Source organism: Myxine glutinosa, chromosome 4 (genome assembly GCF_964187855.1).
Source record: "Myxine glutinosa chromosome 4, kmMyxGlut1.1, whole genome shotgun sequence".
NCBI lineage: Eukaryota > Metazoa > Chordata > Myxini > Myxiniformes > Myxinidae > Myxine > Myxine glutinosa.
Genome location: NC_136264.1, coordinates 120445834 through 120469675, shown reverse-complemented (window position 1 = coordinate 120469675; position 23842 = coordinate 120445834). Strand labels below are relative to the sequence as shown.

Here is a 23842-nt window from a genome sequence, read left to right as displayed (position 1 = left end):
ACCCTGTGATTGATGCTGTGGAGAGGAACAGGTTGAGATGGTTTGGTCATGTGTTGAGGAAGGATGAAAGTGACTGGTTGAGAAGAGTGATGGAAATGAATGTAGAAGGAACTAGAGGATGGGGAAGACCAAGAAAGACTTGGCTAAAGATGGTGGAAGAAGAAATGCGGGCAAGGGGGTTGACAAGGAGAGATGCAGAAAATAGTGCAAAATGGAGAAGATTGTCATGGGGCCTGCAAGGCTAACCCCCGCTCTGGCAGGGAAAATGGCCTTAAAATGCCTGTTGTTGTTGTTGTAGTAACTCCAAAGTAAGGCGCGACCAATGACGCACGGCACACGGCAAGCTAATCGAGGCTATTCACTGGAATTTCCGAACACCTGCAAAGTCCAAAATCCAGTAAGCAAGTAAGCACCATCAACAGAATAATTAGCAAGTTGCTCATTGATTCAACTTACTACAGTCAGTGTGAAACAACTTATCTTAAACACAGACCAGAGAAACCATGAATGGGATGGGAATACAATCACAAATAACATTCCATTCCTTCGTAATATACATAGCAAAATAATAATAATATTAATAATAAACGTAATTACATATAGATTCAAAATTGATAGAAGACTAAAAAAAAAACAAATTGCAATGCGTTTCGGAGGACCTCCGCCGAACCCCTGAGACTGGCTCACTGAACCCCTGGGGTTCGGCCGAACCCACGTTAAGAACCACGGGGTAGTTAATGCTGTGCTGCACTGCACAGCAACACGTGCCCTTTTGTGGTTTGTTTTCAGCGTATCCAATCACGTGACTGTTGTCGCGAAGGGTGCACTAACCGGAAGTTACGTGGTTCCGCGGGCGGCTATAGTTTGATGCTGTGCATTTACACAGAGGAAGATTACGGTGCCGTTAGACAAGATTCAGCCGACAAGAGAAACTTAAACAGATTCAACGTCATTTGCTCGATATAATTAACAATAAGCCAAACCAGAGAACGGACTATTTGCATATAGCGATAATTTTGATTCCTCGGGTCACTTCCTTGGTTTAGTCATACCGGAAGTGATCATCCCGGAAGTAGTATTAAAAGGTTGTGACAGTTAACCTGAAACATACGCTATTGTGGAAATATTTCCGTGTTTGACATTTCACAACTATTATTGTTTCTAGGGTTATTTTTTTTCATACTTGTACTTGAGGTAAACGGTGCCTAGAATTGTTTCAACGCGATCCTCCGACCACGTCACATCTCCACATTACTCACTTCCGCTTAAACCTTGAAGGTTCCCATTTCAAACGGGACGTTTTGTTTAATCCATTAATATATCTTCTGTTTTCATCTTTAAAATCCCTTGTTTTATATTTTGTACGTCATGTGTGTGGCTCCACATCGACCACTCGGAGGGTGGTAAGGAGGGGAAATGGTAAGGAGGGGAAAAAAACCCATCACGAAAAACAACAACAACAACCACTTCCGGATTATTGTTTTCCCATTCATTTGCCATGCTGGCTTGCGTCTTTGCCCTGCTGTCTCACTGACTGGCCCCCCTGATCCCTCCTCTGTCCATGCTCCTCATTTAGGTTCGCAGCATGCATCCCCTCACCGCCGTTTGCTTCGTGTTCGCCGGTTGCTCCAGCAACGTGGTGTTCCTCGAACTATTGGTCAGGTATTACTATTAACAACATGTCGTCGTCTTGTTGCAGGAGGGGGAAATAGACATCATCCCCTAATGTCACCACCATATCCATATGTATTTCCTTGGGAGGCCTTTCTTGTGTAGGTACTTGATCACAGCTCGGAGCTCCGGTGTCTCCATGTTGACCAAATTTAGGAGGGTTCCCTACTTGGAGTATACGCTCTGGAAAATCTTCAAACAGAAATATGGAATTATCAAGGCATATCATGATAGCATGGATAGATCTTTATACTCTGTATCTTTCATCATCCTACCATGTCTGCAAGTATGTTAGGCTACAAACAAATTGATCACCGCTCGTTACTTCCGCTATCGTTATGTTTTCACCCCCTGTCTGTTTGTCGATTTTTCAAGTATATTTGGTCGGTTGCGTTTGTTATTCTGTCTGTTTCTTTGTCATTCGCCTACAGGTCACAATTCTAAACCGATCGTCATGAAACTTCACCAAGTTGTAGAGGTCGTCCCAATTGAGAAGCCTATTGATTTTGAGGTCAAAGGTCATCTGGGGGTCAAGTTTTTTAAATCGCAATTTTTAATCTGATAGACTTGAAAATTGAACAGCATATGCATATTGCCTCACTGAATTGGGATACCAACTATTTTTCAGGTCAGAAGGTCAAAGGCCAACTTAAGGTCAAACTTCTAAAATCATCAATTTTCATCTAAAAATCATCACTTTTTGTCCTGTTGACCCGAGCTTTGATCAATATCGTCAATTTTGATCTGGATGAAATGGACAATTTGCTGGATCAGTTGCAACCTTTTTTCGGCTGGGGGGGGGGGGGGTGGGGGAAGAGACATCCGACCGCACTTGTCCAAATAGGGTGGGGTTGGGGTCGATTTTGCAAGTATCGTGCTCTGCATGACGTCTTCTTGTTTGTTTGTCTGTCTGTGAGCACGATATCTCAAAAAGTTATGGACAGATTTGGATGAAACTTGGTGGACAGGTAGGTGGGTGGCAAACACGAATCAATTCAATTTTGGTGAAGATTCGAATGCAGATTTTTTTTTTGAGATGAGATATTTTAAGTGATAATTTTTGAGAGAAACTTTTTTCATTAAAAATACCTTTTGAGTGATTTTTAAATGATAATGGTATAGGGTCAAAACGATATATAACATGATATTTCAAAAAGTTGTGGATGGATTAGGACAAAACTCGGTGGATGGGTTGTTCAGGCAACAAGAACAAGCCGCTTAGATTTTTGTTTAGCTCTGGATCCAGATCCGGCCTATCAGTGGGATACAAAACGTAAACTGCTCAGCTTAGTTATGTTCGTTACTACCTCTACGACAGTACTTCTTTAATGACTCAAATGATTCCCTCTTTGTCGTGGGGTTGGCTGAGCAAAGTTTTTCAGCAAGTCACGAATCAGCTGCACAGGCCTGACGTTCAACTAAACGAGGCAGTAATTTGTATTTTCTTCAGGATGCCGGCGATAACTCTCCGTACGCTTCACCAGACACCGTGGAATGTTGCACGCCCACCAACTAATGCTAGCAGATGGGACATCCAGCTTAGTGTACATCCGCGGGGTGACAAACTCAGTGATGCAACGCCCTGACTTCGAAGCACGGAACCTGTATTTTATAGTCTGATCAGGAATCTAACCCAGACTAGGCATCTCAGAGGTAAATGTGGTACCTCAGCACCATAGTCTGGGACACTCGTTGAATATGTTTATCGGTGAATATTCAATTGACCAGGAAGTGTTATATTTTACCATCATTCATTATACTCATGACCTTTGCCTTTATGATACCGTGCTCTAAAATTTCATTTTCCAGAGAATTTCCAGGAGCTGGGAATATCGTCACCTTCTCACAGTTTGTTTTCATAAGTTTGGAAGGCTTTATCTTCACAACAGATTTTGGCCGCAAGCAACCCACAATTCCCTTGAGGTATGATTGCAAAAAGGCTCTGATGTTTTTGTTGCTAAATTATTTATTTATTTATATCTATACATAATTAATCAAGGCTCATGGAAAAGCAACATGCTGATAGTGAGGCAATGTTGAGCAAGTGCATATGAGACATGGAGGAACGAGTGAGCAAATGAGCATCCTGCAGATTGGAGCAAAGGTATACTTGCACTAGCAGTGATAGAACACCTGGTACTTCATTTGAATTGGTTAGCTAGAGAGTGGTTATGTGGGAACATTTCAGTTATGCAGATAGTGCATGGAGAGGATGATGTGGAATGGTAAACATAGACAAATACCAATATTCATTTTGTAGTGATTTGGAACATAGAATAGAAAGAACAATCATGTCCCACAACCCTCCCAACCCCACAACCCTCCCGACCCCACAACCCTCCCGACCCCACAACCCTCCCGACCCCACAACCCTCCCGACCCCACAACCCTCCCGACCCCACAACCCTCCCGACCCCACAACCCTACCGACCCCACAACCCTACCGACCACATAATCCTTCCGACCTCACAACCCTTCCGACCTCACAACCCTTCCGACCTCACAACCCTTCCGACCCCACAACCCTTCCGACCTCACAACCCTTCCGACCTCACAACCCTTCCGACCTCACAACCCTTCCGACCTCACAACCCTTCCGACCTCACAACCCTTCCGACCTCACAACCCTTCCGACCTCACAACCCTTCCGACCCCAAAACCCTTCCGACCCCAAAACCCTTCCGACCCCAAAACCCTTCCGACCCCACAACCCTTCCGACCCCACAACCCTTCCGACCCCACAACCCTTCCGACCTCACAACCCTTCCGACCTCACAACCCTTCCGACCCCACAACCCTTCCGGCCCCACAACCCTTCGCTTGTTTACGGCATTAAAAAATCTGCCCCTTCGGGGATATATGGTGGGGGGAAGGGGAAGGGGGGCTTGCACCCCAAAATAGGTATTTGCTTTCCTCTCAGAAACTACACATGCAATTCTGATGAAACTTGACCACAACCTTAATCACTTGTGTTGTACCAAAGTGTGGTCCTGGCATTTAAAAAATCGGGGTCTAAGGTGGTCTATGGGGTGGGGGTGGGGGGGCTTTCCCCCTAACATAGGTATTTGTTTTTTTCTCAGAACCTACACACACAATTTTGATGAAACTTCGCCACAACCTTCATCATCAGTGCTTTAGCAATGTTTGTACAAGGCATTGGAAAAATTGGGGTCTGAGGAGGTACACGGGGTGGGAGGGGGGGTTGCCCCCCAAAATAGGTATTTTTTGTTTGTTTGTTTGAAGTCTTATGATTATGTTAGTATGATTCCACATGCTGTCCTGTTTTCTAGCAAGCATTGAAATTGGTTTAACATACCTTTAGTCAGTGCAGTATACTGTTTATTCAATCAGGTGAGCGCCAGGGGTATTGCCCCTATGTTTTTTGCTCCGTTTATGTTTCATCCCTGCTTTTCCCTTCCTCTTCTTGCTCTATTTGAGCTTGCATGCAGCTTGTTCACCCCATGTGTCCTCCTCTCCCTCACTTTGATCTCATTATTCTTCAAGCCCATTCCTCCTCTGAGGGTCACTCTGTTGTGTCCCTCCACCTTGTTGTAGGTGTTTCCCTCTTTCCACCATTGTCTCCTTGTTCTGTTACGTTCTGTGCTCCAGCTCTTCAATGAGCCTTGACTTCGTATAAAAAAAAACATTTACAGACTTTGGATAAATTTGAACACCGTATATATTATTTGAGAAGTGTTTGTTTGTTTATTTGACTTCTATGGACTCCTGAACCGCTGGAAGGAATAAGTTTAAAACTGCTGATTGCATTGTACCCGAGAAGGTTTTACGAGTAGATGATAAAATAAATAATAGCTCAGGGGTTCAGGGAAAGGGGATCACCCAAATGATCTCAATGTACGTGTGTGTATTATTTCGCGCCACGTTTGGTGGGGGGTGGATATTACATATCATCCCGTCCATAATTCTGGGGGAAATAATCCGTCCATAAGGAAGACTTCTTCGCTAGTTATACTAAAATACACTAATTCTCTGTATGCATGCCTGAACCTTATATAATGGAAAATGGCTTGGCTGACCTCCACTGATTTTTACATACGTGATGGGTGCACCCTGTGTCAGGTCATGAACATAAAATACATTTCTCTTCTCCCTCACCCCTTCCGTCCCCCTCTCCTCTTACCCCCACTCTACACGAGTGTGTGGATATGACTTGCAATCGTCATCTGTGTGAACATTATAACTGACCCGTGTTGGAGGGGGACGGTATTGAGATGGGCAAACAAGGCCAATTAAGAAGAGAATAAAGTCCTCTAATTCCCAGAAGGAACGGGTAGTACTAGTTTAGTCAAAATAGAGAAACTGCTTACTAACTAGTTGGTCCACAAGTTTCAAAACTTGTTTAGCAGCTACATTGCAGCATAAAATGTGATACAGATGCGTACTGTAATTCTGTTCATAATTTATTTTTCTTTTTATTCTCAGAAAATACGTCACTATGGTCACAATGTTCTTCTTCATCAATTTAGTTAATAACTACGCTCTCAATTTCAACATAACGATGCCGCTGCACATGATATTTCGCTCGGTGAGTGTGTTAATGTTGCTGGATTCTTTAAAGGCCCGATGAGAGGAATTGCTCTTTGCTGGCTAAGTTTGTTATTTGACAAATCTACCTGAAATCTGACAGATTATTTGGTTTCTGTATGCTGCAGGGTTCCCTTATTGCAAACATGGTACTGGGAATTATAATACTGAAAAAAAGGTGAGAAAAGTAAGCATTGGTTGTGCATTTTTTAAAATCAAAGCTTGTTTATTGTGTCTTGCAGCTATTGTTTAAATATTTTTGTATTTTAAAATATTTTTATTTTTATTTATTTATTATATTTTATTTTATTGTATTTTTTATATATTTTTTCCTTGATATTTTATTTTATTTATTGACTTTTTATTAATTAATTTATTTTTATTATTTTATATTTTCTTTTATTTATATTTTATTTTATTGTTTTATTTTATTATTTAATTATTTAAATTAAGTAATGCATCTTTTTTTTTTCTTTTTTTTTATTGTATTTGTATTTTTTATTTAACTCTTTTTTTAATTATTATTCGTTGTAAAACATTGTTTTTAGCTCTTAGGGGATCAAACTGCTTTATTTTCAGGTATTCCATGTCCAAGTATCTGTCCATTGCCTTGGTGTCCCTGGGGATCGCAATTTGCATCTTGATGTCTGCAAAGCAGGTGGTAAGTGTGTAATCAAAGACATGTAAATGCATTTTTACCTGCAAGATATCATTGTGTTCACCAAATATCACCAACTGCGCAGATTTCTTTCTTGACAATGTTAAATGCTAGGTTTTCATTCCTATTTTATAAGACATCCCAGGTACCTCTGATGTCGTGAGCCTTTTGCACTACTGTTGTGCTTCCATCTCTCAGACAAACAAGCAGAGTGAGGATGAAGAGGGCAGTTATGCTTTCATTTACTGGATGATAGGTAAGCTGGTGGAACTGCAAGGTTGTAGTATGATTGAACAATATGTAGCATGAGACAAAATGAGTGTTTAAACTGTGAGTAAGCATTGTGTTGTCTATTACGTCACGTCGGACATACATTCTGCTTATAGACCATCAACCAATGGAGCCAGACATTTTCTCTTGTGTTGGCCCGCTGCCTCAAGTAAGTCTAAATTATTTGCGCAGTATTTTTTTGAATACATAGTCGAGGCTTGTGGAAGAGCTAGTACGCTGAACAGATCAGGCCGTAACAGGACACAAAAGGAACAGCAGAGAGAAGGGGGAAATACCAACAGCAGAGTTAAAGGCCAATATAGAGGCAGACTTGGACAAACAATGTGTGTGGGGAAGAACGGAGGGCATGAGACGATACATGGGATGGACAAGATGGATACGGAAGGAAACTTTCAGGACGGAAAAATGCAAATTTGGAAGGAGGAGGGCTTGAGATATGGGGGGTGGGGGGGTGGTGGGGGGAGTTAACAAGGGTAGAAAAGATCATAGTTTTGGATTGGGGATGATGTGAGATGGTGGTGAATAGGTGTCTTGAACACCTGGATGGAAGAATGAGATTGAAGACAATGTGGAAGTCGGTTCCACAGGTGAGAAGAAGGAGGAACAAATGAGTGGAGGTGAGCAGTGATTCTGGAATTAAAGTGTCACCAGAAGGGGGTTGTTGGTGGTGGACCATGTGTGCCCTGCAGAAACCTGGGGGGTACAAAGCACAGAAAGAGCAGAGGGTGCAAGACCAGAAAGGATGTGGTAGAAGACAGACAGGCCACTGACTTGTCTGTGATGGCGAAATGATATGCCCATAGACTCGGCTTCATCGCGGGAGATTCCAACAATCTTGAAGGCCTCGATTTCCACAGCGTCAAGCTGAGAAAGATGTGAGGCAGGGGAGGCAGCCCAGAGGGGAAAGCAGTACCCCCATAAAGCTACAGAAGGCCTTGTAGGTGGATAAGAGTTCAGGTGTGACAAGGAAAGACTTTGTATGGCGGAGGATGCCCAGTCGGCAGCTGGCTTTGGAGGCCAACTTAGAAATGTGGCTTGCCCGAGAAAGATAATGGCTGATAGTGGGACCCAGGAGTTTGAATGACTGAACTTCCTGAAGAGGATTGTTAAGAAAGTAAATGGGGTGTGGGGGGGTGGGGTGGTGGGGGCTTGCCAGATGGTCCTTTCGGAGAGAGATAGTGGGAGTGGGAGATTTGTCAGGATTGAAAGACATTCCAAGTGTTTGACCATCTTGTGAGCTTGTCCATGTCTGAGGAGAGGGAAGAGGCTGCAGACCGCTTGTCTGAAGAATGTGGGATGCCACGGCAGAAGGTGTAGTCATTAGCAAACACATAAAGGGGATTTTCCAGAGAGTCAGAGAGATCATTTATGAATATCAGGAATAGGACCTGGCCCAGAATACTTCCTTGGGGCACTCCAGCCATGACAGGGAAAGGAGATGAAAGGATTCTGTTGAGAGCCTCATGTTGGCTATGAGAGTATAGGAAGTCAGTAAGCCATTGGTGAGTTAACCTTGGATGCCATAAGCACAGTGTAAAGCAGGATGCCAGACTGTATCAAAAGCACGAGATATATCCAGAGAGACAGCCCTGATCTCACGTCTAACATTGAAGGCCTCCATACATTATTGAGTAAGTAGAATCGGCATGTCCAAGGTTGAGTGACCTGGTCTGAAACCAAATTGGTGATCTGAGATGAGGTTGTTGGAGAAAAGGAAGGATTTCATATTTAACTGCAAGACCTTGCTGATGATTGGAAGTAAGCTGATAGGTCTGTAGTTAAGTGGATCTGTTTTTGCACCTTTTATGTATTGCAGTGATGTTGACATATTTCCAAGCATATAGTGGTGCATAGTGCACAGCCAGTGGCTGCTGGTTGCATCATATTCTGGGTGAGTGGCTGGTGCTTATGCAATGCCTCTCGATAACCAGTCATTTGGTACTGATTTTGCCAACTTCAGAGAGATGACAGGCTGAGTCAACCCACCTTGTGTTAATTCAACGGCATGACAGGGGCTTGAACTCAGGACCCTAAGATCGCAACCGAACCACCTTAGCTGAAAAGCCAACACCAGGCTTACTACCAAGCAGATGGAAGTTGACATAGGGCAAATGATTGGGTTAAAATGGCAGAGAGAGGATTGCAAGAACAGCACAGCAGGTTTTTAGGACACGTGATCTGATGCCTTCCGGTCCAGTAGCAGAGTCAGAGTCGAGGGCTGAAAGAACCTTCTCCATCTTCTCAGCTGCAATAGACACAAAGTCCAGGAGCTGTTGGGTACGACAGGGAATGATGGGTACGGAGAGTGAGGGGTTGGGGACACTGCAAGACCTGTGTGGTGTTCTTGAGAAGAAGAAGAAGAAGAAGACGAAGAGGAAGATACATCTAGTGGTGGAGAAGGAAAGCACAAGTAGCAATTATGAAAGAGATACAAGGGTTGACATGCATTTTTAAAATGATTTTAAATGCTTTTAAAGGAATAAGAAGTGTTTATATTTAATGTAGATTCAGTTTGGAGAAAAGAGCAGTGGGGGTGGAGAACCAGAAGCAGAAGATTATTCAAGTCAAAATGAGAATTATTGAGTCAAAAATTTAAAAAATGTTTGTATTTGTTTTGATTTTTGAAGTGATGAGGGAACATATGATAGTGTTGAGGAGATAGAAGCAAGATACCCGGGATGGAAGCAAGAAATACTTTCTATCTGAGGGAAGGCCGTGTCGGTGAACAATACGAAACAAACACAAACGGACAAATTAACATGAAATATTGCACGGGATACAACAGAAACACCTAGACGAAGAAAATGCAACATAAAAACACGACAAAACTGGTTTGGAAAACTCACCTTTGAGGTGAAAAGAGGAAATCATATTTTCGCCACGTGCAAAGAAAGCCCCCAAACCACCATTTTGATTTTATTATGCAACCACCAAAACCAGGGGTACCAAACTGAATGTTAAAAATAAGGATACGTTCCATGTTAAAGCAAATTGTTTGACGATATCTGTTGACTATTGATCGCCGACACGTTTTACTGCGCAAGGTGTGCTATTTTGGTGGTCTTGGCGTATGAGCAAAAACATGATGATTTATTACATAAAATGGAGAAGTGTATGTCTTTTGTTTTGCCTACCGTAGGTATCGGCATGCTCACGTTCGCCCTCTTCATGTCTGCTTATATGGGCATCTTTCAGGAGATTCTGTACAAACAATATGGGAAATTTCCCAAAGAGGCTCTTTTCTACAACGTAAGAAAGTTGTGTTCTGTTACCCCTCTCAAAAGCTCAGATCTAGCTATTCATGCAGTGCAGTCAGAAGAGATCGCCGCACCATGTGGTTGGGGATTTCATGATAAAACTCTATGACCACAATATTTTTTATGGTACCATCTATTTAAATGTCTGCTTCATTAATATTATTTTTAAACTTTCACTTCCCCTTTCCTTCCACCTCCTCTTTCCTTCCACCTCCTCTTTCCTTCCACCTCCTCTCGTTTCATTGGCTAATATTGCCGACCTATCCTAGCATATGCTGCCGCTGCCTGGCTTCCTACTGTTTGCTGAAGACATCTACAGGCATGCCCTGCTGTTCAGCCAAAGTGGTATGAAACTCCCATATTCTTGGATTATCATTTTATCTGCTATTTTAAAGCACCATGTTACAGAGTACTAAGGCCAAAAAATAATTGCATGAACATAGCATTATACTAGGGGTGTACGGTGTACCGATAAATATCGTGATTCCATCCGACAATACGATGTGTACAGTATTACGATTTCTTCCCTCAAATTTCCAATTGGAATATGTCATTGCATTATTACCTCCACCACCAAAGGTGGATGGATGGTGGTTATGTTTTCACCCCTGGCTGTCTGTCCGTTTGTGAACAAAATATCTCCAAAAGTTGTGGACGGAATCGGACGAAATTTGGCAGAGATGTAGCGTATGTGACAAGGACGAAATGATTAGATTTTGGTGAAGATCAGGATTTGGATCCGGCTACTAGAATTTTTAAAGTGATTCTTCACCATTGGGAGATAGGGCCGAAAACGATACATAGCAGGATATCTCAAAAAGTTATGGACGGATTTAGATGAAACTTGTTGGACCAGTTGTGTGTGTGACAAGGAAGAATCAATTAAATTTTGGTGAAGATCCGGATCCGGATCCAGCTTGTAGAATTTTAAAGTGATTCTTCACCATTGAGTGATATGGCCAACCAGGCAGAGGTATGCTCTCTACTGAGTGCCGTTGTAGTTTTCTTTGTAAAAGTATTTATCTGCACATAGCCTACCTATTTGGGATCCACCTAATCTTCCTCAATCACCATTGAATGGATGGTATCTTTTCACATGCTATTTTGTGTGTATGTGTTTCTGTTGATGAGTGATGATGCTGTGCAACAATAAGGGGCCTTTATTCTAATTGCTGCACTGGTGGTTAAAACAAGACCGATAGTCTAACAACGGCATAGCCGGGCTTGTTCCAAACTTTATTTGAACCTGGGTGGAGATACCAGTTAGCAAATAATGTAAGCATTAACTTGTTTTGACTTCAGGCATGTACAGCCGGTTCGTGAATGACTTGGGTTAAAAAAAAAACGGTGAATGGCAAATGATGAACCAATAAATTATACATTCCTTTGCCACCTTCAGTCGAATGTCAGGCATTGACAGCAGGTTCGTGAATGACTTGGATAAAAAATGTACCCAGTCTGAATGCTGCTATAGCCAATCAATGGGGAAACTGCAAATGTGGAATCGGCGAATGTCACGGATGGAAACCCTTACGTCATTTCCTCATTCTGCTTTAACTCAATATCTCTCTATTTTGATTCCAAACAGCATCATTCATCATTCCAATCATAAATTAATATATCAAAATATGATGTTAAATCACGATTGTATTGAGATATCAAACCAGCGAAAAACGTCATCATATATTCACTTCCGGATTCAGGAGCAAGGTCCGTGTTGATCGCATTTCAAAATCATAATTTTATTGAGGAATTTCTGAAACCTCCTACCTACCTTACGACACCTGCTGGGACCCTAAAACTGCTTGCCAATGTCAATGAGGTACGCTTTTATTAAACTAGTCTTTCACGTAGCTGATATAAAGTTTCACAGATCAAATATAACATTAATGTTTATACATACAAATGCTGTATTGTGATTTGTATCATATTACCAACTATCGTGATGGTTCAATATTCCGTCGTATTGGGACACCCCTCCAAGATGCCACGCAAATGTATTGTCATGTTGACAGCCACTGTTAAACCGCATGGCTGCGACACGTACTGCAAACGCCGAAGCAGATCACTTTGTGGATGACCAAAACCACGTTTAACCCAGCCCAGACCCAGCTTTACACGAGGGGAAACCCAGGATGAGACACTCTTAACCTGTCCAATCACGAAGGACAACTTTGTACTAAACAGGCACTTAATACAGGGTTAAAATGCTGTGTCCTTTCTATGAATGTGAAACGGGCTAAGGCCTTATTTCTATTACTGACTCTCCATGAACATAACAATATTGACAGACACCATTAAGTTGTCGTAATAAAGGCAATAAAAGGTGCAAGAAAGCTTAATAAAGATAACAAAGATGAGTAAAAGATTAAGGCTGCCGCATCATATCTACCATATAAAACACAGTCAGTTTGTTGTGCAGATGTCTGCCCCCTTCATAAGGGTAGGTTTCAAAGGCCAATCTTTTAACACTATTGTGTGTTCACTATGATCTATTTTTGAGGATAAAACAAACTCGAAAAACATTTTCCATAAAAGAGTAATTATGTTTCTTCTAATGGAATTGTAGACGGTGGCTTGCAAACCGAGCCTCAAGGGCGGTGTGCAGAAGCGTTTTTTTCAATAACAATAAATACAAGACGCACAGAAGTGAAATTCGCTGCACGTGATGTGCAACGCGCGCAGAGTAAAACGAGTGTTCATTTACAGTCACGTGAAAAAGTAAGTACACCCCATGTAAAGTTTTGACTTTTTCAACATACAGCTATTTGATCTTCATTTCAACAATATTGATAGATAAAGGTGATATAATATAACAAATATCATGAAACATTTACATTTTGTAGTCCATTGTATAATTTAAATAAACATAAATGCAAATTTCACATGTGGAAAAAGTCAGTACACCCCGACATTTATCACAACTTCAAATACCTAAAATTAGAATCAGGTGCACCAGCTCAGGTGCAAATGATTAGAACATCATTAGAGAGGATCTTGGAGGAACCTGTCTTATTTAAACCTCAGACATTTAGTTTGGTTTGCTCTTTGTTGTTGAAGTGTGCGGCGTCACCATGTCTAGATCAAAAGAGCTCTCTGAGGCCTTCAGAAAGAAGGTTATAGATGCCTACGAGTCTGGGAAGAGATTTAAAAAGATCTCCAAACAATTTGAAATCAATCATTCGACTGTTCGGAAGATCATCTACAAGTGGAGAAGATTCCAAACAACTGCCAACTTGTTCAGGCCAGGCCGCCCCAGCAAGTTCAGCCCGAGAGCAGACCGCAAGATGCTGAAAGAAGTCTCTAAGAACCCCAGAATGTCATCACGTGACCTACAGGTAGCTCTTGCCACTGTTGATGTCAAAGTGCACGAGTCTACCATTAGAAAGAGGCTGCACAAATTTGATCTACATGGGAGGTGTGCCAGGAGAAAACCTTTGCTGTCCAGAAAGAACATCAGGGCAAGACTAAAGTTTGCCAATGAACACCGAGGTAAAGACCAGCACTTCTGGAACAATGTGCTCTGGACAGATGAGTCAAAGGTAGAGCTATTTGGCCACAGTACCAGAAGACATGTTTGGTGAAAACCAAAGACACCATTTGACCACAAGAACCTGATACCAACTATAAAGCATGGTGGTGGAAATATTATGGTTTGGGGCAGCTTTGCTGCATCAGGGCCTGGGAAGCTCACCATCATAGAATCCACTGTGAATTCTTCGTTGTACCAGAGGGTGCTTGAGGATAATGTGAGGCCACCTGTCGGAAAGTTGAAGCTCAACCGAAGGTGGACCTTGCAACATGACAATTTCCCTAAACATACCAGTAAATCCACCAAGGAATGGCTGAAAAGAAAGAAATGGAGGGTTCTGGAATGGCCAAGTCAAAGCCTGGATCTAAATCCCATCGAGATGTTGTGGGGGGATTTCAAACGAGCTGTGCATGCAGGAAACCCCTCAAACATTGCACAGCTGAAAGAATTCTGCATGGAGGAGTGGGCAAAAATTTCTCCCAGTCGTTGTCAGAGACTGGTGGACAGTTATAAGAAATGCCTAATTGAGGTTGTTTCTGCCAAAGTGGGCAATAACACCTATTAGAGCCAAGGGTGTACTTACTTCTTCCACATGCGAAATTTGCATTTATGTTTATTTAAATTATACAATGGACTACAAAATGTAAATGTTTCATGATATTTGTTATATTATATCACCTTTATCTATCAATATTGTTGAAATGAAGATCAAATAGCTGTATGTTGAAATATGTTGAAAAAGTCAAAACTTTACATGGGGTGTACTTACTTTTTCACGTGACTGTACACCCGTAGGATGTCTAATAAATAAAGATATTAGCACACCTGGCCCCTAGGCCAAGGCTTCAGACTTTGGCAGGCTCATGAAGCTGCACAGTCGAAGAAACTGTTCCAACCTGTCATTTTTGATGGGATTTTTTACTCGTAGATCATAAATTAGCCATGTCTGTTTGTCTTTGTTGTGTTATAACTTGAGAACGGATTTAAAGAAATCCAACTACGGTACATTCAGGGCACTCCCGGGAAGGTCTATGATGCAATTTTTTTTTTAATGGACACGTGTCGATACTGAAAACGCCAACTTGTGACGCTGGATCCCTGCACGGAGGGCAGGATCTTTCATGATTCCTTTTTTTTGTTCTTTCTCCATAGATTAGCCATCGCAGGAAAGGGAAAAGGAAAGCCCCGTTTATTTTAGCATTTATGTGAAGGTAGAGACGAGGAGAGCTCAGAATTTGTTTCTTGGCATGGCCCATGCCTAATACTTACCCCAGACAGTTTGATCAAGCGAAAGATGAGATGGGGTATGGGATTCCGTTCCGGGTTACTTTCCAGGTTAGGGTTATTACCGGAGGTGACATCACATACCGTGGCGTATAACCAGAGTGCACCATGACATCCATCTTGCTATCCAACTGCCTGTTGATGATGTCTCAACAATAAAGCTATATTGTTGCTTACACCACAACTTGTCAACATAACATGGGGAGGGTGAGAAATTACTTTTATTTTGATCTTCCTATTGGTGTGTTCTTGTATATTATTCACAATTCAGCATCTAAAAAGGCTATGATGAATATCCTATTACCAATCTCGTCACTTCCTGAGTATACAGCTGGGCCGGTATCTATACACCACCTAATTATTTTTTTCCCATTAACAAATAACAAACTCTGGGGTTTTTATTTTTGCAAATACGCAATGATTGATACTCCCGTCAGCAAAGCGACGGGTCTTATATTCTGGTGACTTTTAAAGCAAGAGTAAATGGTAAATGTAATAACATTACTAGTCAATGCAAATGTGTATTTTTGCAAATAATGTCAAAGCAAATGCCAATGACAGAGTTTTGTAATAATCAAAATGATTTTCTTTACTTTGGGATATTTACGTAGTTGTGATATTATCTTGTTGTCTATATATATGAATATGAATGATCGTTTTAAAGGCCATTTTCCCCGCTAGAGCGGGGGTTGGCCTTGCGGGCCCCATGACAATCATGGTTCCCTGTTTGAGGCAATGTTTTTATGGCCGGATGCCCATCCTGATGCCAACCCTTGGTCGGCTCTTACGATGCGCAGGGATACGGTGTACCTATTCTAAATCGGGGTACACACCGTGATCATTCATCCCAGCAAGCTGGTACTCAATTTGCCGACCTCGGAAGGATGACAGGCTGAGTCAACCCCCCTGGCGTTAATTCAGCGATCGACCGGAATTCGAACCCAGGATCCTAGGATCCCAAGCCGGCACCCTAACCGCTAAGCCAACACCAGGCAACCTAACCGCTAAGCCAACATATTCCTGTCTGAAGGAATTAATTGCAGTGATTTGTTGGGAATGAGAATCCAGCTTATGTTTTTTTTGTTTTTTGCTCTTTCAGTGCCTCTACTTGTTCCTGTCCTGGGTCTGTCCATTCCTAAGATGTGGTTCTTCCTCTTCATTAATGTCATCACACAGTATCCTTTGCTTTGCTTATCTGGTCAGATGCTATTCCATGACCTGAAGAGCTAGGTATGGAGAGTTCTTAGACTTAGAGGAATGATGTTAATTGAGAGATAAGAAAATTGAGGGAAAGAAAGGAAGCAGAAAATACAATTATGAAGGTTGCAGATCAACAATGTCACCATTTTACATTTTTAACATGTATATAGCCTGGCCTGTCAGGATAGCCAGCTTCTGAGCTGTCTAGCATTGATTTGACTCTTGGCCCCACGATAAACTGTTACCCTGGTGTTTCACAGCTTGGTGCGCCACCCTTCTAGATGGACATTCAGCGAGATGTCCCATCTGCTGGCGTTATTTGGGGGACTTTAAGATCTCACAATATCCTTAGTTAAAAGTAGGTGAGTTAGTGCTGGCACTCTGGCTAAATTCCAAAATTCTGTGATCTACAGTTGGATGTCATGCCTGTCCAGCTGTCTCATGAAAGGCTTGGGCCTGAAACGTTTTCCAGCCAAAGGCGGAAACAATTAGGACAGTAGTATTAGTATTGGTAGTAGTATATCAGTATACCTTATTTTGAGTTTTCTTAAATTGTCCTCCTCCAGATATGTGTGCATTCGCTCCGTATTTATTTTGACAACAGAGTGCACGTCACTCACAGTCACGCTCGTTGTCACATTGCGCAAGTTCTTCAGTCTCATAATCTCCATTATGTACTTTGGAAACCCATTCACATCCTGGCACTGGTTCGGCTCTAGTATTGTTTTATTGGGCACGCTGCTCTACACAGGGTTACTTGGCCGCCTGGCAGGGACACCCATGGCACGCAAGGCTGATTAGCACAAGAAAAACGAAACCGTTGGAGAAACTTATCGGAAAATGTTTGAAATTTTGCTTTCGTATAGATTTGGAGCAGAAGTGGCAAGTGGAATTATCAGGGTAAGAGAAAAATATAGAAAAGGATGGGATTGTTTCTGATTTAAATTTGGATGTTTTTTTTTGTCTGGACTGCTCTTTATGGCTACACTTGTTACCTGCCTGGCTTTGCTTAGGATGTGGTATCAAGTTATGTGCCTTACTGAAGGTGAGGGGAAAGGGATGGAGGAGGGAATATATGGCATGATAACAGGGGTGTGTCTAATACAGATGATTGTGTGGTGGTTATTGAATGTTTTAGGGAGTTGTTTGAAGCATGGAATGATAAGGGGAAACTTTGCCAACTCCTCTGCTTCTTAAAAGTTTTGCTGCTTATCTCGAAAGTTCTTTTTACAGTGCATTGGGCTGTGTTTTGGGAATAATTTTGGATACATTTTTTCCAACATGCAGTTCTCATGCTGCAACTTTGATTGAATAATTTATTTTTTCAAATAATAAGCAACAGGACAGTGTTAAAAACTCGATAGCAATGTAAAGGATAGATTGTTGTCCACATGCTGGCCGCTGAAAGTGTTTATTGGCAATATTCGTTTTCACAGAAAAAAACTGAACTAACCCATGGTCGGTCTTTGAATCCCACTGCCATGTTGCACCAGAGTCTAGGAAACAGGCCACTTGTGTGGAGGTACGTTTGCATTTTACAATATGAGAGGGAAGTCAGCAAAAACAAAAGAATGCACTCTAATTTACACTAAACATGCAAAAAGAAAGTGCTGCAAAGGCCCACAATACGTCAAATGGTAAACACGGTTGTGAGTAATAAAAACTTTTAAAATACACCGCCACTCCGTGCCTTTATTGCACCAACTTCTTCATGATGCCTTCAAAATGTTCCTTAGCTATGTGAATGGGGCAATTACTTATGCTTAGATTGGGAAAACGTTTGAATGCATTATTGGTCCTTCTTTTTCTTTAACATTATTTTTGCTTCTGCATCCATCAATATTTTACACATGGAAAGAGGTTTTACAGGCTCCAGATACACCTGATGTATTCTATGCTTCCAGTCAGTATCATGACCTTGGATCATGCATGAAGGAAACATTATAAAGCATTACCAGAAAGCGTTTGGAAATTGATCAACATTCAATGGTGATATCAGAATCTTGCATGCAAGGAAATTTCTGAAAAAAACTAGATGGTATTCAAAGAATACTTACCCCATGTAGTCAACTTGGTACGAGCCAACTCTTGTTTCTGAAGGTTGTTTTATTTGATCCAATATGGCTGCCAGACCACGTGAGCGATTACATTATAAATTTACATTCTCTAACAATATAATTGTTGCATAGATCACGCTCGAGAAATTTCAAACTGATCAGACGAAGCGTTGTCTCTGTCGAATTATGACATAATTGAGGCACCAATGACGTCATCATTAACGAGACTTATTACCCATGGGGAGTACTTGACAATGAACCACATTTCAATTTTTTCCATTGAGCGGTTTCGGAGATATAGAGGCTTAACGTTTTTCCAAGATGGCGTCTGTACCATGTGACCTATGATGTCATAATTATGAATAAAAAATTATACAGGCGGAGGCGCTCCTTTGGTAAAATTTATTGTCAATCCGACCAACGGTTGCAGAAAAAGAATATTTAAAATGCAGACATGCATGTACGCCACACGTACACACACAACTGATCACTTGACCCTCTTTTTCGCTTCGCAAACGCAGGGTGATGAACTTTTATGACTATTAATTTGAGACCTGTGGGTAGTTGGCCCACCGAAGTGGCATAGACATATCCAGTTCCTTATGAATAAACTTCAGACACCTTCTCTTATTTCTGTTCCTACACCTGTAGAAGAGGTTGATGAGGAAATAGCTAATGATATCAATTAAAAATTTGCTTTGGCATCCCAAAGTAGATTTCCTGTGATGATAGATGAACTTCCCCCATACCCTCCAGTTGAAAAGACATCCTAAGGTGAAGTTTGGGAAATGTGCTGCGAGTTAAGATCAACATTAGAAAAACCATTGTTTTTGATGACATACCAAAAGCAGTTATAAATAGTGGGGCTGCTTAACTGATGAATTGTGCCTTTTCCCTTAAAAGCATGAAACTTGGCACATGGCTAGAATACCCCAAAAGAAAGATTTTTAGTCCAGGGGGCATCTCCAATTTCACCCCATATGGCGGCCATCTTGAAATTCAGGATGGCCGTCATACAAGACCTGTTTTGATGAATATCTCCATAATTAGAACAGATATCAAAATGGTTGAAGTGCCTATACCTACATTTTTAGGGTCTAGGAATCCAATGGCAACATAAAATATTCAATAGTATATGGCAGCCATCTTGAAATCCAAGATGGCCGCCATAACAGACCTGTTTTGATGAATATCTCCATAATTAGAACAGCTATCTAAATGGTTGCAGTGCCTACACCTACATTTTTAGGGTCTAGGAATCCAATGGTAACATAAAATATTAAGCAGTCATATGAAAATATTAATTTTGCATAGTATCATGCATACTGGGAATGCATATAAATACTCTTAACAGGTTGGCATTCTTCAGTGATTAAAAGTGTCTATGACATCGCAGACTGTAACTGTGCCATCTTGTGGTTTTCTAGTCTTTGCTGCATTCTCCATCACATGCGCAGAGAGAAGTACAGGGAAGTGCAGCTTTCTTACACCGGCAACGACCAGTACATCCTTTTTTGCACCCACACTTAACAAGTTCATTGCAGATCTTTGCAGCCTCTGGAAGTGTTGTCCATATTGGTTTGAACTGGCCAGCAGACGTTTTTTGCCAACCCCATTCAGTGGGGCTTGGTAGATCAGGCTTAGCATGCAATGCTTGTCCCCAGCATAGTGCGCCTTGGTATACTGCCCGCTTTACGTGCTGCACAAGGGCATCATATGTTGGTGGAATTGATTCCACAGGTCTGCCCTTCTTTGCAAACAGTTTCTTTCGTACAATGTTAATGTCAGTAGCAGTACTTGTGCGATCATACAACAGAATAACAAATCTCTCAATGACGTTCATGCAGGTTTCAGTTATCTCTGTGCTCTGGTGGCAAATTTGTGCTAGTACCTCTGTGAGCTCAGGGAATGATTCCCACACATTCCATGCAGTTACCTTTCCACGCCCATTAAACGCTGAAGAAGTGTCACACCCTGTTAGTGCATGAAACATGGGGAGGGCTTTAGATTTCTCAGGGCCAAGAGCTGTGGCTATATCATGTGCAGAGATAAATCGCATGTTCTTGCCTGTCCCAAATTGTAACCATATCATCACTGAAAGCTTCTGGGATGCTGTAACTGCAAGCACGACAACATCTGTGTCCACAGTTTGTATGAGGACCTTACTATGCCCTCTCTGTGTTGCATCAGCAGCATGTAGGAACATCCGACCATCTGCCTCTTCCTGAGTGCACGGGGAGAGTGATTCTAGATCAATGCGTGGTGGAGCAGTAAGAACCTCTGTATCAAGTGTGACAACTAGCTCCTTGCGCTGGTCTTCAAATGATTTAATTGTTTCATTGGAAAGGAAGCTGAAGAGTTCACGCTTGTTTTCATCAACTCGAAGAAAGTTCTGCCACTGTCCAGGAATTGCAACTGAGGTATCTACTCGTCGGCGAACCCCCTTGCCACGCTTTTCACGGGTCATGCTCTTAAGGCTGTCGGGTAGGTAACGGTCCCACACCAGATCAAGTCGGGTTGCAGATTTGTACTGTGAGAAAACAAATGGGATGAAGACCTTTTCGGCATATTCGCCAAATGTTTTGACTGTGCCAACATCGGGCTTTAGCTTTTGAACAATTACTGCCCCGTCAAGTATGACACGTCACCTCTGGCATCTGTGTGCTTGATGGTGAAAGTTCCTCTAAGCAGTCCAAAAGTCGCTCTTTGTACCAGGTCGAAGCCTCCCATCCTTGGACAGAGATGGAGGGAAAGATTGATTTTCATGACGGAAAAATTCATCCAGGTTTCCTGGATTCATCAAGGACCAAAAGGTCAGCGGTTTCTTCAAGAAATGGATTACCTAGCTCCTCGATAACTGATACAAGTGATCTGACATGTTTGTCAAAGGTCATCTGGTTGCTTTTATTCTGATCATGATGCAGTGATGGCGCTTTGCTTTCATGTTGCTCCTGTGCAGTCTCAAACTCATCAATCACCCTTGAGACCTCTGGACCTGCAACCATCCATCTTTGCAGAGCATGGGCATTGTCCAGCAGACCCACAGCTCCTCCATCTCCCTTGATACGTGCATTGTTCTGTTCATGTGCATGATCTGTAGCAATTGAAGAAAATTTGCGTTGGGTCTTTTGTACCGTGAACATGCCAGCTCGGAAATTATCCAGAACTTTAGGGTGTGTCTTGTGCAAGTCCATCATATCACGCAAATGGACTGTGACCCATCTTGCATAGTGCGTATGGTCAAGAGCAAAGAACCACGGAAGAAGCTCCCATAAAGCATCTAAGTACATTTCAAAGTCAGCCTCCCTCAATGAGCGCACAAAGGTCAGGATGCTGTTCTCCAATGCCATCGTGAGACTCCAGTATTGGAACTGTGGGTGTTCCAATATGTTGCCATTGGATTTTATGTTGCCATTGGATTTCTAGACCCTAAAAATGTAGGTATAGGCACTTCAACCATTTTGATATCTGTTCTAATTATGGAGATATTCATCAAAATAGGTCTTGTATGACGGCCATCCTGAATGTCAAGATGGCCGCCATATGGGGTGAAATTGTGGATGCCCCCTGGACTAAAAATCTTTCTTTTCGGGTATTCTAGCCATGTGCCAAGTTTCATGCTTTTAAGGGAAAAGGCACAATCGATCCGAATTTTTTAGCTAAGCCACCCAGCTAAAAGTAATTTGCATAGAAACAGCATTTTCTTAACTGATATTTTTTTATTCATCGCTAAGAGAAAGAAACGTGCAGGGCTTGGAAGGATGCAACAGTCATCCTGATATCAAAAGAAAAATCAGCTGTAATCACAAAGTTAAGACTGGTCTTTTTAACATCTCGATGTGCAAAGGTATGTGAGGGAATTGGTACCAAGTTGATGCAGGATGACAACTACCAGTATTGGGAAGTATAAGGGGGGCATCGACCACACATTGTTTGATTGAATTGCTGCATGAATTCTCCAAGCGTTTTGATAAATCGAAGATGGTGGGGTGGGTAATTTTATTATCACAGACTTTTGAAGCATTTGATTCCATCAGTGACACTGTTACCCTCAGTAAGCTGATTGAGCTGGGAGTGAGAAGTGAGCTTATACCAGAGGTCACTGGTTTTCTCTGACTGGGAGTCCTTGCTCTGCGGTGTTCCATAAGGTACCAAGATTGGTTATCTTGTTTGGATTAGCGCAATCGACGATGCTTTAAAGTTTAAATTATTCAAAACCACAGAGGTGAAAATATGTTGGTGACCTTTAGCATCGTGATAAGTGAAGTGAAGTGAGGTCAGCAAATATGCCTTCTAAAGTGCAAACATGTTTGAGACTTTCGTGAATGGACAAAGAAGAACCATTTTACTCTGAATCCGCCAAAATGCTAATTTGTTTTAATCTGCCGGTCCTGAGAATTTATGAGAATGTTCTAAAGTTGTGAGAGAAACCAAAATTGTAAGTGTGTGGATACAGATAACTTGAAATGGGATAAATAGACAAAAGAGCAAAAGATGTGTTCACATGTTGAGCATATTGAACAAGTTCAGAGTGCTCCAAGAGGAGTTTAGTCCCATTTACAAGTCATGCGTTCTCCCAGTGCTTGAGTATGCTGCCCCTATATGGCACTCTGGACTTATTCAAGATAATATAGGAACGATCTCGAAAGTTCAGAGGAGAGCAATGCGGATTATTCATGGAGAACAGTACCGGCTAGGATATACTCCGAGGCCCTTCAGACTCCAGGCTTGAAACCCCTGGAAGAAAGGGAAGTGGACCTGCATAAGATTTGCTACTTGGTGTGTAAAATCAAATAGGTGCTCGAACAGACGACAATAGCTATTTAATGCAACTGACGAATAATTGCCAATGTAAAACTGATAAATGTATAACAGCAAGATATGAAAACAGTGTGTGAAGTGCAATTCTATTTCTAATAACAAATCTCAATAAATAATGTATTATGTATGTTCATGTTCATGTACCTAAATATATATAATGCTGGTTAAGTTTGATGTTTTTCTTGAAAAAAAAAAAGGTGGATGGGGAGGTGGGGAGGGGGGGAAACATTGATAGCTTGGATGTACACTGTATATATGCATGTATGTAAGAATATTGTAATTTTAATAAATAAAATTAATTCCTATACCTTGACAGTTACATGACAGCCGTATGTCCCATTGGGACGAAGAGGATAAGTGAAGTGAAGTGAATAGTTACAGGTATTTTTAACATATGACTCATTTTATTTTTATTTTACATATTTTGCGTTCAGGTACGGGTTGTATATAGAAGGAACTTTACATATTGTATCATTGTTCTGATTAAGCTTTTAATTGTACATTTTGTTGTGATTATATTTTATAA

The 23842-nt window shown here is 41.6% G+C and overlaps 1 protein-coding gene across 1 annotated transcript; it reads left to right on the top strand.

Moving 5' to 3' along the window:
- The first annotated feature begins 1440 nt into the window (after window positions 1–1440).
- Window positions 1441–18114, top strand: SLC35B4 (solute carrier family 35 member B4). The gene is made up of 10 exons (XM_068113280.2): window positions 1441–1662; window positions 3481–3594; window positions 6115–6217; window positions 6345–6394; window positions 6796–6877; window positions 7073–7130; window positions 10305–10414; window positions 10692–10767; window positions 16338–16413; window positions 17005–18114. The coding sequence occupies exons 1-10, from the start codon at window positions 1586–1588 to the stop codon at window positions 17237–17239; spliced, it is 981 nt and encodes a 326-aa protein (XP_067969381.2). The 5' UTR covers window positions 1441–1585; the 3' UTR covers window positions 17240–18114.
- The last annotated feature ends 5728 nt before the right edge of the window (window positions 18115–23842 follow it).

What these genes read in the sequence shown, in the direction of transcription:
- SLC35B4 (XM_068113280.2), top strand. Translation starts at nt 1,586, where the DNA reads ATGCATCCCCTCACCGCCGTTTGCTTCGTGTTCGCCGGTTGCTCCAGC. An exon ending in TTCCTCGAACTATTGGTCAG is followed by an intron (nt 1,663 to 3,480) that starts GTATTACTATTA and finishes TTCATTTTCCAG; the next exon opens with AGAATTTCCAGGAGCTGGGA. An exon ending in TGCACATGATATTTCGCTCG is followed by an intron (nt 6,218 to 6,344) that starts GTGAGTGTGTTA and finishes TGTATGCTGCAG; the next exon opens with GGTTCCCTTATTGCAAACAT.